Below are 14,437 nucleotides of genomic sequence, written 5' to 3'. Positions count from 1 at the left end.
GGGAAGCCAAAGTGGGTGGATCACAAGGTCAGGAATTTGAGACCAGCCTGGCCAACATGGTGAAACCCGTCTCCACTAAAAATACAAAAATCAGCCAGGTGTGCACATGCCTATAGTCCCAGCTACTCAGGAGGCTGAGACAGGAGACTCGCTTGAACCCAGGAGGTGGAGGTTGTAGTGAGCCAAGATCAAGCCACTGCACTCCAGCCTGGCAACAGAGCAGGACTCCGTCTCAAAAAAAAAAAAAAGAAAAAAAAGGTTTAGTGAATTCTGTCAAGGTGTTTTTGCATAATGCATAACTATTTTTTATGATTCACAAATGTCAGATTTTTTTTTTTCCTGCCAGAGATAATATTTTCAGTGTGCCAAACACAGGGAGATCCTAGGGAAAAAAAATACTAGCACAATGAAGAAACTGGCTTTAAATCAACAAATAACAGTTTCTTCTAACCTTATCCTTCAGTGTACACAAAGTGCTTTTTATTTAAATAACTCACCATTCTCTAACAAGAAAGAGACAATAGAAAGATTTAATGTGTACTATAGAAGAAAAAAGGGTTGTAAGAAATGAAAAAGTCCAACCTCAAAAACAAAACAAAACCCTGTAACACACCTTTCCTTTGTGTTTGGGACTTGTCTGGCCTACGAGTGAAGCATGATAAATGAGACCGTACTTAGGGGTATCCCGTCTAGATTTGAGGGCTCTGAAAAGTGCCTTTTCTGCTCCAAGAATCTGAACGGTAGAAGCTGCATGCTTGGCCAAATTCAAAAGAGAACCTACAAAAGAAAAAAGTTACAAAGAATGCACCTCCAAATATACGAATGTTCCATGTACTAAAACTAAAGACCTATACAATATTATAGCCACCATAATAAATAAAAATCACATATAATATAGAATTCTATAATCCAGAATTCCCTAAAAACCTTGATGTTTCATTTGTAATTTCTTCATTAGCACAAGCAGGTTTGCAATGAATGCCTAGGACAAACTGAAGGTTAAGCTTATTAAGTCCAATGTTTCTATTCACCTGAGAGATGGTAGTACCATTCTATATTTCATTAGTGTACTACAGGATGACATAAATGTCACACATAGGAACACTAGGTTTTAAGTCTCTTGCCGCCCCATTCAGCTCCCCCGCCATCCCTATCTACCCATTAGTCATTTTTGTAGCCCTCTCTGTGGTGCAGTAGTACTGCAGTGCTTATATTCAAGTAAACAATGCATAAAAATAGTTATGCTGGCATTTTTTTTTTTTTTTTGAGATGGAGTCTTGCTGTTGCACAGGCTGGAGTGCAGTGGCGTGACCCTGGTTCACTGCATCCTCCGCCTCTCAGGTTTAAGCAATTATCTGCCTCACCCTCCTGCTAGCTGGGATTACAGGTGCCCACCACCAGGCCCAGCTAATTTTTTTTGTATTTTTAGTACAGACAGGGTTTCACCATCTTGGCCAGGTTGAACTCCTGACCTTGTGATCCACCCTCCTCGGCCTTCCAGAGTGCTGTGATTACAGGTGTGACCCACTGCACCTGGTCGCTGGAATATTGTTATAACTGTTCTATTATTACTGTTGTTCATATCCCACTGTACCTAATTTATAAATTAAGCTTTATTGTAGATATGTATGTTTAGGAAAAAAAAAGCATATACAGTATAGGGTTCAGTACTATCCTCTGTTTCAAACATCCTTGGAAGGGGGAGCTTAGAATATATCCCCATAAATAGCTGGGGACTATTGTTATCAACATGCTGCTTAGTTAGATATGCTGTATAGAATATTTATTGTCAGAAAACAGACTCAAGATTAATGCTATGAATTTAAGCACTAGACATAGTTTAAAAAGTGTAATAAATACATAGTTCCTTTTTTTTGAGATGGAGTTTCGCTCTTGTTGCCCAGACTGGAGTGCAATGTCACAATCTCGGTTCACTGCAACCTCCACCTGCTGGGTTCAAGCGATTCTCCTGCCTCAGCCTCCCGAGTAGCTGGGATTACAGGCTCACGCCACCAAGGTTGGCTAATTTTTGTGTTATTAGTAGAGATGGAATTTTACCATGTTGGCCAGGATGGTCTTGAACTCCTGACCTCAGATGATTCACCCACCTCAGCCTCTCAATGTGTTGGGATTACAGGTGTGAGGCACCACGCCTGGCCCACAAATACATACTTCTATTAACCCCTGCCATGGCTTACTGCTACAAGTTTAGCTGTACCTATGAAAATGGGTGGAGGCAATGAAATCATCTGATCTTATAGCTGAGGGCACTTGAATGAAATCTTTGATTAATGATGCAGCTAAAGGAGGTATGCCAGGTCAGGCGCAGTGGCTCATGCCTGTAATCCCAACACTTTGGGAGGCCGAGGTAGGCAGATCACCTGAGGTCAGGAGTTTGAGACCAGCCTGGCCAACATGGCAAAAACCCTGTCTCAACTAAAAATGTAACAATTAGCCAGGCATGGTGGCAGCGCACGCCTGTAATTCCAGCAACTTAGGAGGCTGAGGCAGGAGAATTGCTTGAACCAGGGAGGTGGAGGTTACAGTGAGCCACTGCACTCCAGCCAGTGTAACAGACTGAAACTCCGTCTCAAACCAACCAACAAACAAACAAAAAAGGAGTTATGCTGTTTTAAACACTCTGATGCAGATGATATAGGATCTTTTTTGATGGATTATAATGATGTCTCCAAGTAACATAAAAATGATGAATCAGCACTTCATTGTATTTGTAGGTATTCAATTACATAGCATTTTAATTATAGCATATCATCCTTATAATACTGCCACACACATATACTAAGTTTTATTATAAATCACTTGTTGAAAATATTTTTCAAAGTCAAAAATATTACATCCGCACACTCAATAGTGAAACTAAGATAATCGAGGGCATGAATCCTCTACAATGATTTCTTAAAACTGTATTCAAATCTAGGTCTAGTGAGTTTTTATTATGAAAATGTTAACTGTTTTATCCTTCTGCATGCATCTGATTATTCTAATTAACCATAACAAACTTCTAACAATGGACCACAAGTGTCTCAGAAGAGGTAGTGACTAAAGATGCCTTCATTATCCAAAAGGAAATCAGGCAAACAAATAGAAATCATCATTGAACACTTGGCCCTTAGTGATCTCCTACATACCATCTACTTTTGTGTTATTAGCTAAAATTTCTTTAATAGCTGTGGTTTAAAGATGTAAACAAAATCCTAACCAGAAAATACTTCAAACACTAATATTTACAAATTACGTTAAAACCATCACCTGCATGAGCAATAAGCCGTGCTCCAACTAATTCCCCAACCATGACTGTAACATTGGGTGCAATGGCCATCATTCGATTTTGTAGATATTCATAGAGCTGGGTTCGATATTCAGAGATTTCAATCACCTAGTATAAAGAATAAAGTAAGTCACAAATATCATATGAGTAAAAACAGTATAAAATTCCTGTCTAAAACACTGGAGCCCTCAATCATGAAAGAGCAGCTACACAACCCTGGGTACATCAAATATGCCTAACATCAGTTTTCTTTTTGTTTTCTGAGACACAGTCTTGCTCTGTCACCAGGCTGGAGTGCAGTGGTGCAATTTCGTGATGTCGTGATCCTAGTATCAGTTTTCTATAAAATGGCTGTAGTGAGAACTTTCTTATGTAATGTATGTAAACCACCTAGTCCACTGCCTGAAAATCTTAGTCAATGGAACTGTACTTTTAGAAGATTCTAGGCCAGGCACGGTGGCTCATGCCTGTAATCCCAGCACTTTGGGAGGCCAAGGCGAGCAGATCACGAGGTTAGGAGATTGAGACCATCCTGGCTAACACGGTGAAAACCCATCTCTACTAAAAAATCAAAAAAAACAAAAACAAAACAAAACAAAAAAAATCTAGCCAGTCCTGGTGGCAGGCGCCTGTAGTCCCAGCTACTGAGGAGGCTGAGGCAGGAGAATGGCATGAAACCGGGAGGCGGAGCTTGCAGTGAGCTGAGATCGTGCCACCGCACTCCAGCCTGGGCCACAGGCGAGACTCTGTCTCAAAAAAAAAAAAAAAATTCTAAGCTCTAAGCAGCTCCCAGGCCCAGTGGTTCTCACCTGTAATTCCAGCACTTTGGAAGGTCGAGGCAGGTGGATCACAAGGTCAGGAGTTCAAGACCAGCCTGGCCAACATGGTGAAACCCCATCTCTACTAAAAATACAAAAATTAGCTGGGCATGATGGCACATGCCTGTAATCCCAGCTACTCGGGAGACTGAGGCAGGAGAATCGCTTAAACTGGGACCTGGGAGGTAGAGGTAGCAATGAGCCTGAGAATGTGCCACTGCACTCCAGCCTGGGCTATACAGCGAGACTCTGTCTCCAAAAAAAAAAAAAAAAAAAAGAGTTTCTAAGCAATAAACATTTGTGTCATGCTCTCTTTAATTCCCATATGGCTATCTTCAAATCTGAAAGAAAAAAAAAAAATCACAAGATATAGACATAAAACTCAGAATTAAAAAGCTCAATCCATAATTCTCTGCCATCTTTTTTTTTTTTTTTTTTTTTGAGATAGAGTTTTGCTCTTTTTGCCCAGGCTGGATGCAATGGCGCCATCTCGGCTCACTGCAACTTCCACCTCCCTAGTTCAAGCGATTCTGTCTCAGCCTCCTGAGTAGCTGGGATTACAGGTGCATGCCACCACACACAGCTAATTTTTGTATTTTTAGTAGAGATGGGGTTTCATTATATTGGTCAGGCTGGTCTCGAACTCCTGCCCTCAGGTGATTCACCCAACTTGGCCTCCCAAAGTGCAGAGATTACAGGCGTGAGCCAACACGCCCGGTGTCTTCTCTGCCGTCTTAATTGATTTTTGGTTAATTCATTATTCAGACGATGATTGTAAATTACTTCCTTTTAATATGTATTTCCCCCTTTTAAGTATACAAATCATGATGGCATCAGATGAGGTAGTGACTGAACACCCTCATATTTATGTTATCAGGTGAACAACAGAAAGTGTAAATCATCATTGCCATCAGAAAAATTAGTATTATAGAGCTGGTAACACCACAACTAGATTCTCCAGAAGTAAAATTTACCTGGGTGCAAAGATGCAGAATATTGCAAATATCTTCTTCTGAAACCTCTGTTCCCATTGATATCTCTGCAGCTGCTTTCACTTCTGCTTCAACTTCTTCTGGCAGCAACTCAGAAAGTTTGGCAGAGGCATAGTTCTTCCTATCGCCTATGGAATGTTTGCAGAGGATGAGGGAGAATCACTCTTCAACAAATTATATAAAATCCAGCAAACAGTCAAAAGAAAAAGTAGAAAGCCAATGAAAAGGATGCCTAAACAAAACAAAAAAATGAAGAAGTTTGACCTAGTATAATAGTTTTCCTCATTTAAGGGTTTAAGTTTAGACATGAAATGTCTCCCCACCGCCTTCCTCCAAAAGATAATCAGAGTAAAAACAAGACAAAATATGCCACAAAACTTATTACAGAAAATAAGTAGCAAAAATTTAAAAAGACAGGACTAATAATAATGTCACAGACAATTTTATACTGAAGCTGGGGCCAGTAATTTGTAAGGCAAGTAAACCATCAATCAATCAAGTTCCTCTGCATATTAACAAAAATCAACAATCAAGTTCCTCTGTATATTAACAGTACAGACAGCAATCCTGTCCGTAACACTAAATACAGCTATTTAGTGTTGGGTACTGATGTCATATCATAGGCCACCTAACACTAAATACAGCTATTTAGTGTTAGGTACTAATGTCGTATTATAGGCCATCAAAATCTAAGTTAAAATTCATTTTGTTTCTTAAATTTAAGACACTAAATTGCTACATTTCCCAAATACATGGAAATTGCAAAAAGCCTGGGAATCTTGCTTAACAAAATGCTATACATTATGTTTTAGGATGCAATCAAATTCATTTACTTTCAATGCCTTAAAGGATGAACAAATTACTCACCAACTTTCTGTAAACACTTGCAGTATGTCAAATTATCTGAAATAATTTTTCCTAATTCAGGGAAATGCCAGCCGTACCATTCTCTGCATCGCATAATGTAGTTGTTTAGTTCTTTATCCAAGTCATCTAACAAGGCTGTAGTAGATCAAAAACAAACAAAAACAAAAACAAAAGAAAACCAGGAACTTAAAGGGATTTATTGTGGTAAAATATACACAATATAAAATTTAACACTTCAGGCCGGGTGCAGTGGCTCATGTCTATAATCCCAGCACTTTGGAAGGCCGAGACAGGCACATCATGAGGTCAGAAGTTCGAGACAGGCCTGGCCAACACGGTGAAACTCCGTCTCTACTAAAAATACAAAAATTAGCCAGGCGTGGTGGCTCATGTCTGTAACCCCAGGTACTCTAGAGGGCTGAGGCAGAAGAATCACTTGAACCCAGGAGGTGGAGGCTGCAGAGCCGAGATCATGCCATTGCATTCCAGCCTGGGTGACACAGCAAGACTCTGTCATAAAAAATAAAAAAATAATAATAAATAACACTTCAACCATTTTCAAGTGTACTATTCAGTAGCATTAAGTACATTTATGATGTTATGCAACCATTACCACTATCTGTTTCCAGAGCAATTTTATCATCAGAAACTGAAAAATTCTGTACCCATTAAATAGTAACTCATTCCCACCTTCCCCCCAGCCTCTAGTTATCTCTATACTTCAGTCTCTGAGTTCACCTATTTTAGGTACTTCACATAAGCAGAATCATGCAGTACTTTGTGACTATTTCACTCAGCATAAGAAATGAAATGTGTATCAGAATTTCATTTCTTTTTAAGGCTGATTGACATTCCACTGTGTGTAGAGGCTGGGTGTACGTTATCCAAAATGCTTGGGACCAGAAGTATTTCAGAGTATTTGCAAACACATGTGAGGTTATTTTGAGGATGGGACTCTTTGAGATGGAGTCTCGCTCTGTCGCCCAGGCTGGACTGCAGTGGCGCAGTCTCGGCTCACTGCAAACTCTGCCTCCCGGGTTCACGCCATTTTCCTGCCTCAGCCTCCCCAGTAGCTGGGACGACAGGCGCCCGCCACCATGCCCGGCTAATTTCTTGTATTTTTAGTAGAGATGGGGTATCACCGTGTTAGCCAGGATGGTCTCAATCTCCTGACCTTGTGATCCGCCCGCCTCGGCCTCCCAAAGTGCTGGGATTACAGGCATGAGCCACTGCGCCTGGCTGTTTTACATAATATTTTAAATAATTTTTTGTGCATAAAACAGTTTTGACTGTGGCCTATCACATGTGGTTAGGTGTAGTTTTCCACTTGTGGATTTGTGTGGTAGCACAAAAAGTTTTAGATTTTAGAGCATTTTGAATTTCAGATTAAAGACATTCAAGCTGCATCCACAAGGCAGTTTATCCATTCATCTGTTAAAAGGTATTTCCACTGTTCGGTTTTGTAAATAACACTGTTATGAACATTGGTGTACAAGGAACTCTGAGTTCTTGTTTTTAATTCTTTTGGGTATAAATCTAGGAAAGGACTTGCTGCTTGAACACATTTTTTTTCTCTTTTTGGAGACAAGAGTCTAACTCTATCACCCAGGATGGAGTGCAGTGGCGCAATCTCAGCTCACTGCAACCTCTGCTTCCTGGGTTCAAGTGATTCTCCTTCCTCAGCCTCTCAAGTGGCTGGGACTATAGGCACACGCCACCTCGACTGGCTACTATTTTGCATTTTTAGTAAAGACAGGGTTTCGCCATGTTAGCCAGGCTGCTCTTGAACTCCTGAGCACAGGCAATTCACCTGCCTTGGCCTCCCAAAGTGCTAGGATTACAGGTGTGAGCCACTGCGCCCAGCCGAATACTTTTTTGTGTTTTTGAGACGGAGTGCTGCTCATGTTGTCCAGGCTAGAGTGAAATTGTGTGATCTCAGCCGACTGCAACTGCCGACTCTCGGATTCAAGTGATTCTCCTCCCTCGGCCTCCTGAGTAGCTGGAATTACAGGTGCCTACCATCATGCTCAGCTAATTTTTGTATTTTTTTTTACTAAAGATTGGGTTTCACCATGTTGGCCAGGTCTCAAACTCCTGACCTCAGGTGATCTACCCGCCTCGGCCTCCCAAAGTGTTGCGATTATAGGCATAAGCCAAGGCCAAACGCATTTCTAAAATAGAAAAATGATTAAGATTTTGAGTTTTATTGTGTGTATGTGTGAGACGGAGATTTGCTCTTGTTGCCCAGGCTTGAGTGCAATGGCGCTGTCTCGACTCACTACAACCTCTGCCTCCAGGGTTCAAGTGATTCTCCTGCCTCAGTCTCCCGAACAGCTGGGACTACAGGCATGCACCACCAAGTCTGGTTAATTTTGTACTTTTAGTAGAGATGGGACTTCTCCATGTTGGTCAGGCTGGTCTCAAATTCCCGACCTCAGGTGATCCTCCCGCCTCAGCCTCCCAAAGTACTGGGACTATAGGCATGAGCCACTGTGCCTGGCAGCTTTTCAGCTTTCTAAAAATCATTTAATGACACAGCAGAACATACAACTACAAAGATTCCACTTATGTTTTTTTTTTTTTTTTTGAGACAGAGTCTCGCTCTGTCACCCAAGCTGGAGTGCACTGGCCAGATCTCAGCTCACTGCAAGCTCCGCCTCCCGGGTTCACGCCATTCTCCTGCCTCAGCCTCCCGAGTAGCTGGGACTACAGGCGCCCGCCACCTCGCCCGGCTAGTTTTTTGTATATTTTAGTAGAGACGGGGTTTCTCCATGTTAGCCAGGATGGTCTCGATCTCCTGACCTTGTGATCCGCCCACCTCGGCCTCCCAAAGTGCTGGGATTACAGGCTTGAGCCACCGCGCCCGGCCTCCACTTATGTTTTTAACATTTTCATGGAAAAACAGAAATGAATTAATTAACGTAATGTTAACTCTGTGATTCATATAATCTCCAAATAGTCAACCTCTGCCTCCTGGGTTCAAGCAATTATCCTGCCTCAGCCTCCTGAGTAGCTGGGATTACAGGTGCACGCCACCATGCACATTTAATTTTTTTGTATTTTTAGTAGAGATAGAGTTTTGCCATGTTGGCCAGGCTGGTCTTGAACTCCTGACTTCAGGTGATTCGCCCACCTCGGCCTCCCAAAGTGCTGGGATTAAAGGCGTGAGCCACCGCACCTGGCCTCCTTTCTCTTTCTCAACAGATAGAATCATAAAAGATACAGTTTCAACAGTAAGAAAACGCATGAAGGACAGAGCAACAAATCAGACTTTGCATGTACTATACTTACAAATTGCCTGAACAATCATTGTGTCTACTTTATCAGCGCTAAATTTCAATCTATATCGAGACAGGCTGGGAAAAAAGGGGAAAATAAATTAGTAAGATAGCATCTAGGGAAAGCATTTAAATTAACACCTTAAAGTTTTTTTTTTTTTTTTTACTCAAATCAGCCTGTAGTCAGAGCTATAATTGGTTTTTCTAAGAAGAAAAATCAGCTAAGTAGAAATGCACCATGCAAGATCAGAAAATACACATTAAAAAAAAAAAACTATATATACTGCTACAACCTGTATTTCTGTAACATGAATGAGTTTATGTATGAGTGACAAATAGAATAAGCTGTGTAATACAAAAGTCATCTTGGACTGGGCATGGTGGCTCACGCCTGTAATCCCAGCACTTTGGGAGGCCAAGGTGGGCAGATCACCTGTTAGCAGTTCGAGACCAACCTGGCCAACATGGCGAAACCCTGTCTCTACTAAAAATACAAAAATTAGCCAGGTATGATGGGGCACGCCTGAATCTCAGCTCCTCTGGAGGCTGAGGCAGGAGAATCGCTTGAACCGGAGAGGCAGAGGTGGCAGTGAGCTGAGATCGCGTGCTACTGTACTCCAGCCTGGGCAACACAGCAAGACTCCGTCTCAAAAACAAGCCACATTGGTTCATGCAATCTTTTATAGCACATATTAAGCTTTATACTACCAGTTAAGAACTTTGCCGGGCACGGTGGCTCACACCTGTAATCCCAGCACTTCAGGAGGCAGAGGCGGGTGGTTCACGAGGTCAGGAGATTGAGACCATCCTGGCTAAACACGGTGAAACCCCGTCTCTACTAAAAATACAAAAAAATTAGCCGGGCATGGTGGCGAGCACCTGTAGTCCCAGCTACTTGGGAGACTGAGGCAGGAGAATGGCATGAACCCGGGAGGAGGAGTTTGCAGTGAGCCGAGATTGCGCCACTGCACCCCAGCCTGGGCAACAGAGGGAGACTCCGTCTCAAAAAAAAAAAAAAAAAAAAAAAAAAAAGAATTTTGCAGCACTCTTAACATCTGAAAACAGAAAGCTGTGGAGTAACAATATTGTTTGTATATAAATGTTTTTCATCTCAGCACAATTAACATTTTGGGCCTAATTCCTTGTTGCAGGGGCTGCTCTGTGCATTATAGGACCTTTAGCAGTATCCCTAACTTTTATCCACTAGATGTTCGTGGCACACCCCACCCACCTCCAATTGTGACAACCAAAAATGTCTATGGACACTGGCAAATGCCCACTGAGGGGACATCTGATTGCCCTTGATAGGGAACCACTGCTATACACAATGCAGATTTACCCAAGTTTGGATTTGTGACTCAGTTTCACCATTTGTTCTCTCTTAGAAACACTTATTACAAAGCTCTCTCTGACCTTTGTATGTTTTTGCTCTTAACTCTAACTTAGCAGCTTCAACCCTTTCAATCTATGCCCACATTTTAATTTTAAAATAGACCTTTTTTAATTGTAGTGTTGTTGTTTTTTTTAAAGATGGAGTCTTGCTCTGTCACCCAGGCTGGAGTGCAGTGGCACGATCTCGGCTCACTGCAAGCTCCACCTCCCGGGTTCATGCCATTCTCCTGCCTTGGCCTCCTGAGTAGCTGGGACTACAGGCACCCGCCACCGCGCCCAGTTAATTATTTGTATTTTTAGTAGACACGGGGTTTCACCATGGTCTCGATCTCTTAACCTCATGATTTGCCCACCTTGGCCTCCCAAAGTGCTGGGATTACAGGCGTGAGCCACTGCACCCGGCCTGCAGTGTTTCTTTAATATGAACTTAAGATGTCTTTTGAACTGTGTTAATAATTTTATTAGGATTACTATTTGATAGTACTGATTACAAAATTGCATAGGTTTTGAGTAACTACCTACCATTACTTTCTTCATAACCCTGTTAACTGTAGTGCAATTCCAGAGCATTATGCTTTTCATGAACAGATATATCACAACAAAGCAGTAATGCCTATTCTAAGGTAGAATAATGCCTATTCTAATTAAATATGATAGGGTTAAGATGCAATTAAAAATAGGGACATGGCTGGGCATGGTGGCTCACACCTGTAGCAGCGGCACTTTGGGAGGCTGAGGCAGGTGGATCACTTGAGCCTAGCAGTTCCAGCCTGGGCAGCATGGCAAAACCCCATCTCCACAAAAAGTTAAAAAATCAGCGAGGGATGGTGGCACACATCTGTAGTCCCAGCTACTTGGGAGGCTGAGGCAGCATTGTTTGATCCCAGGACATCAAGGCTGCAGCGAGCCAAGATCGCACCGCTGCACCCTAGCCTGAACGACACAGTGAGACCCTGTCTCAAAAAAAAAAAAAAAAAAAAAAAAGGCCAGACGTGGTGGCTCAAGCCTGTAATCCCAGCACTTTGGAAGGTCGAGGCAGGTGGATCATTTGAGGTTAGGAGTTCAAGATCACCCAGGCCAACAAGGTGAAAGCCCGTCTCTACTAAAAATACAAAAATTAGCTGGGCAGTGGTGTTGCACGCTTGTAATCCTAGCTACTCGGAAGCTGAGGCAAGAAAATCACTTAAGCCTGGGAGGCAGGGGCTGCAGTAATCTGAGATCACGTCACTACACTCCAATCTGGGCGACAGAATAAGACTCTGTCTCAAAAAAAACAAAACAAAACAAAAAGAGACACACGAGGTCTTGCTATGTTGTCTGAGGCTAGTCTCAAACTACTGGTCTCCCGGAGTTGGGATTACAGGGGTGAGCCACTGCACCTAGTCCTCTTTGCCTCATTAAATATCAGAGTAAAATAACCAAAACACAAATACACACCTACCCCGTAAGACCATAGCAGATGACAGAATTTGGGGAAATATTAAGTAGATGGAGGAGTGGCATGACTTAGCAGAGATAAAAGAGGGAAAGCCCAAGAAATAGGGGATCCAAGATCAGAGGAGTAGAGAATTCCTTTGATGAGGTTTTAACAACCCAGACAATGGAGCCAGACTGCCTGGGTTCAAACCCTGGCTTTACCACTTACTAGCTGTACTGACCTTGGGCATCAGTTTCATCTATAAATGAGGATATTACTATAATCGTCTTCATAAAGTTCTGATGAGGTTCAAATGAACATTTGTAATATTCTTAGAACAGTGCTATGTTAAGTGCTTATCAAATAAGAGTTGACTTTATTTTCCAGTAATTCTCACCTGTGAGCCAATCCAAGACACATAGCTGCCATTTCACGTGGTTCTACCCCAGGGATTAATCCATCCATTTGTGAACGAATTCCTCTCATAAGTTCATTAACAACAGGACTATGGATACAACTGAGATTCAGCTTTTCCTACGAGAACAAGAACATCTATATTAAACAAAAAAAAAGAAGACTTACCTGAAGTTATTATTATTAATTTTTGAGACAGGTATCTGTAATCCCAGTTACTGGGAAGGCTAAGGCAGGGGAATCCCCTGAACCCAGGAGGCAGTCAAAAATTATTAATTTTTGAGCTCTGTCACCCAGGCTGGAGTGCAATGGCGCAATCTTGGCTCACCACAACCTCCACCTTCTGGGTTCAAGTGATTCTCCTGTGTCGGTTTCCCGAGTAGCTGGGATTATTACAAGAATGAATCACCATGCCCAGCTAATTTTGTATTTTTAGTAGAGACGGGGTTTCACCATGTTGGCCAGGCTGGTTTCCTGACCTCAAGTGATCCGCCTGCTTCAGCTTCCCAAAGTGCTGGGATTACAGTAATAAGCCACCGTGCCCAGCCTGAAATTATTTCTTAAAGTGGCACTGACTTAAATATATGCATTTCTCAGCTGGACAAGAAGTATAATTTCTAGTGTGTTTGTAGATTATTTGAGTGTATCACTGGTGGAAGTAAAAACTGATACAAGCTTCCAGAAGGCAGCTTGGTTATGTAAGACAAAAGCTATAAAAAGATTAATATAATTTGACCAAGTAGTTGGTCTAAGGGGATCTTTTACTACCTGCTATTTAACTTTCTTTTTAAATTACAGGTTATGCTGGGCGCAGTGGCTCACGCCTGTAATCCCAGCACTTTGGGAGGCCGAGGTAGGAGGATCACAAGGTCACCAGATCAAGACCATCTTGGCCAACATGGTGAAACTCCGTCTCTACTAAAAATACAAAAATTAGCCGGGCATGGTGGCAGGTGCCTATAGTCCCAGCTACTTGGGAGGCTGAGGCAGGAGAATCTCTTGAACCCAGGAGGCGGAGGTTGCAGTGAGCCAAGATTGTGCCACTGCACTTCAGCCTGGCAACAGAGTGAGACTCCGCCTTAAAAAAAAAAAATTACAGGTTGGACGTGGTGGCTCACACTTGTAATCCTAGCACTTTGGGAGGCCAGGGCATGGTGGCGGGTATCTGTAATCCCAGTTACTGGGAAGGCTAAGGCAGGGGAATCCCCTGAACCCAGGAGGCAGAGGTTGCAGTGAGCTGAGATTGTGCCACTGCATTCCAGCTAAGGCGACAGGGCGAGACTCTGTTTCAAATAAATAAAATAAAACAATTAGCCGGCATGCTGGCACATGCCTGTAGTCCCAGCTACTGAAGAGGGAGGACTGCTCGAGAACAGGAGGTCAAGTCTGTGGTGAGCTGTGAGACTGCGCCACTGCCTGCACTCCAGCCTTGACTTTCAAACTGTTCTTTTTTTTTTTTTTTTGAGATGGAGTCTTGCCGTTGCCCAGGCTGGAGTGCAGTAGCGTGATCTCGGCTGACTGCAAGCTCCACCTCCTGGGTTCACGCCATTCTCCTGCCTCAGCCTCCCAAGTAGCTGGGACTACAGGCGCCCGCCACAATGCCGAGCTACTTTTTTGTATTTTTAGTAGAGATGGGGTTTCACCATGTTAGCCAGGATGGTCTCGATCTCCTGATTTTGTGATCCTCCTACCTCGGCCTCCCAAAGTGCTGGGATTACAGGTGTGAGCCAACGTGACCGGCCCAAATTGTTCTGCATTCTGCATTTGGGAAGCTATTTTCCTAGTCTTTCTATCCACTCTCACATTTTATTTCAGCTTCAGCAATACACCCCTACTAAAGTTCTCTAATAAACAATTTCTAAAAAATATAAGGACCCCATTTTTGTTGAAAAAAGAAAAATGTGGCTAGACAAAAATATGGCATGATATACATAGAATGTTAACATTATATATGGGTAGTAGATTTGTTA

At 42.5% G+C, this 14,437-nt stretch overlaps 1 protein-coding gene and 2 non-coding genes across 4 annotated transcripts in view; all 3 read right to left on the bottom strand.

The window, feature by feature from the left end:
- Positions 1-14,437, bottom strand: part of NOP58 (NOP58 ribonucleoprotein) — a 38,100-nt gene that overhangs the window by 7,915 nt on the left and 15,748 nt on the right. For both annotated transcript variants that reach the window (XM_010386894.1, XM_030916694.1), the window contains 6 exons: positions 12,451-12,587; positions 9,258-9,322; positions 5,967-6,101; positions 5,082-5,227; positions 3,271-3,397; positions 614-777 (listed from right to left, as the gene is read on the bottom strand). In XM_010386894.1, the coding sequence (XP_010385196.1) occupies positions 614-777; positions 3,271-3,397; positions 5,082-5,227; positions 5,967-6,101; positions 9,258-9,322; positions 12,451-12,587 (774 nt within the window). The remainder of the gene's footprint in view (positions 1-613; positions 778-3,270; positions 3,398-5,081; positions 5,228-5,966; positions 6,102-9,257; positions 9,323-12,450; positions 12,588-14,437) is intronic.
- LOC115893385 lies at positions 3,040-3,123 on the bottom strand. Its single transcript, XR_004053396.1, has one exon. It is a non-coding gene; the product is annotated as a small nucleolar RNA SNORD11 (small nucleolar RNA).
- On the bottom strand, positions 4,933-5,020 carry LOC115893386. Its single transcript, XR_004053397.1, has one exon. It is a non-coding gene; the product is annotated as a small nucleolar RNA SNORD11B (small nucleolar RNA).

This window comes from Rhinopithecus roxellana, chromosome 14, assembly GCF_007565055.1.
Source record: "Rhinopithecus roxellana isolate Shanxi Qingling chromosome 14, ASM756505v1, whole genome shotgun sequence".
Lineage (NCBI taxonomy): Eukaryota > Metazoa > Chordata > Mammalia > Primates > Cercopithecidae > Rhinopithecus > Rhinopithecus roxellana.
This window is presented reverse-complemented; position numbering and strand designations above follow the sequence as displayed.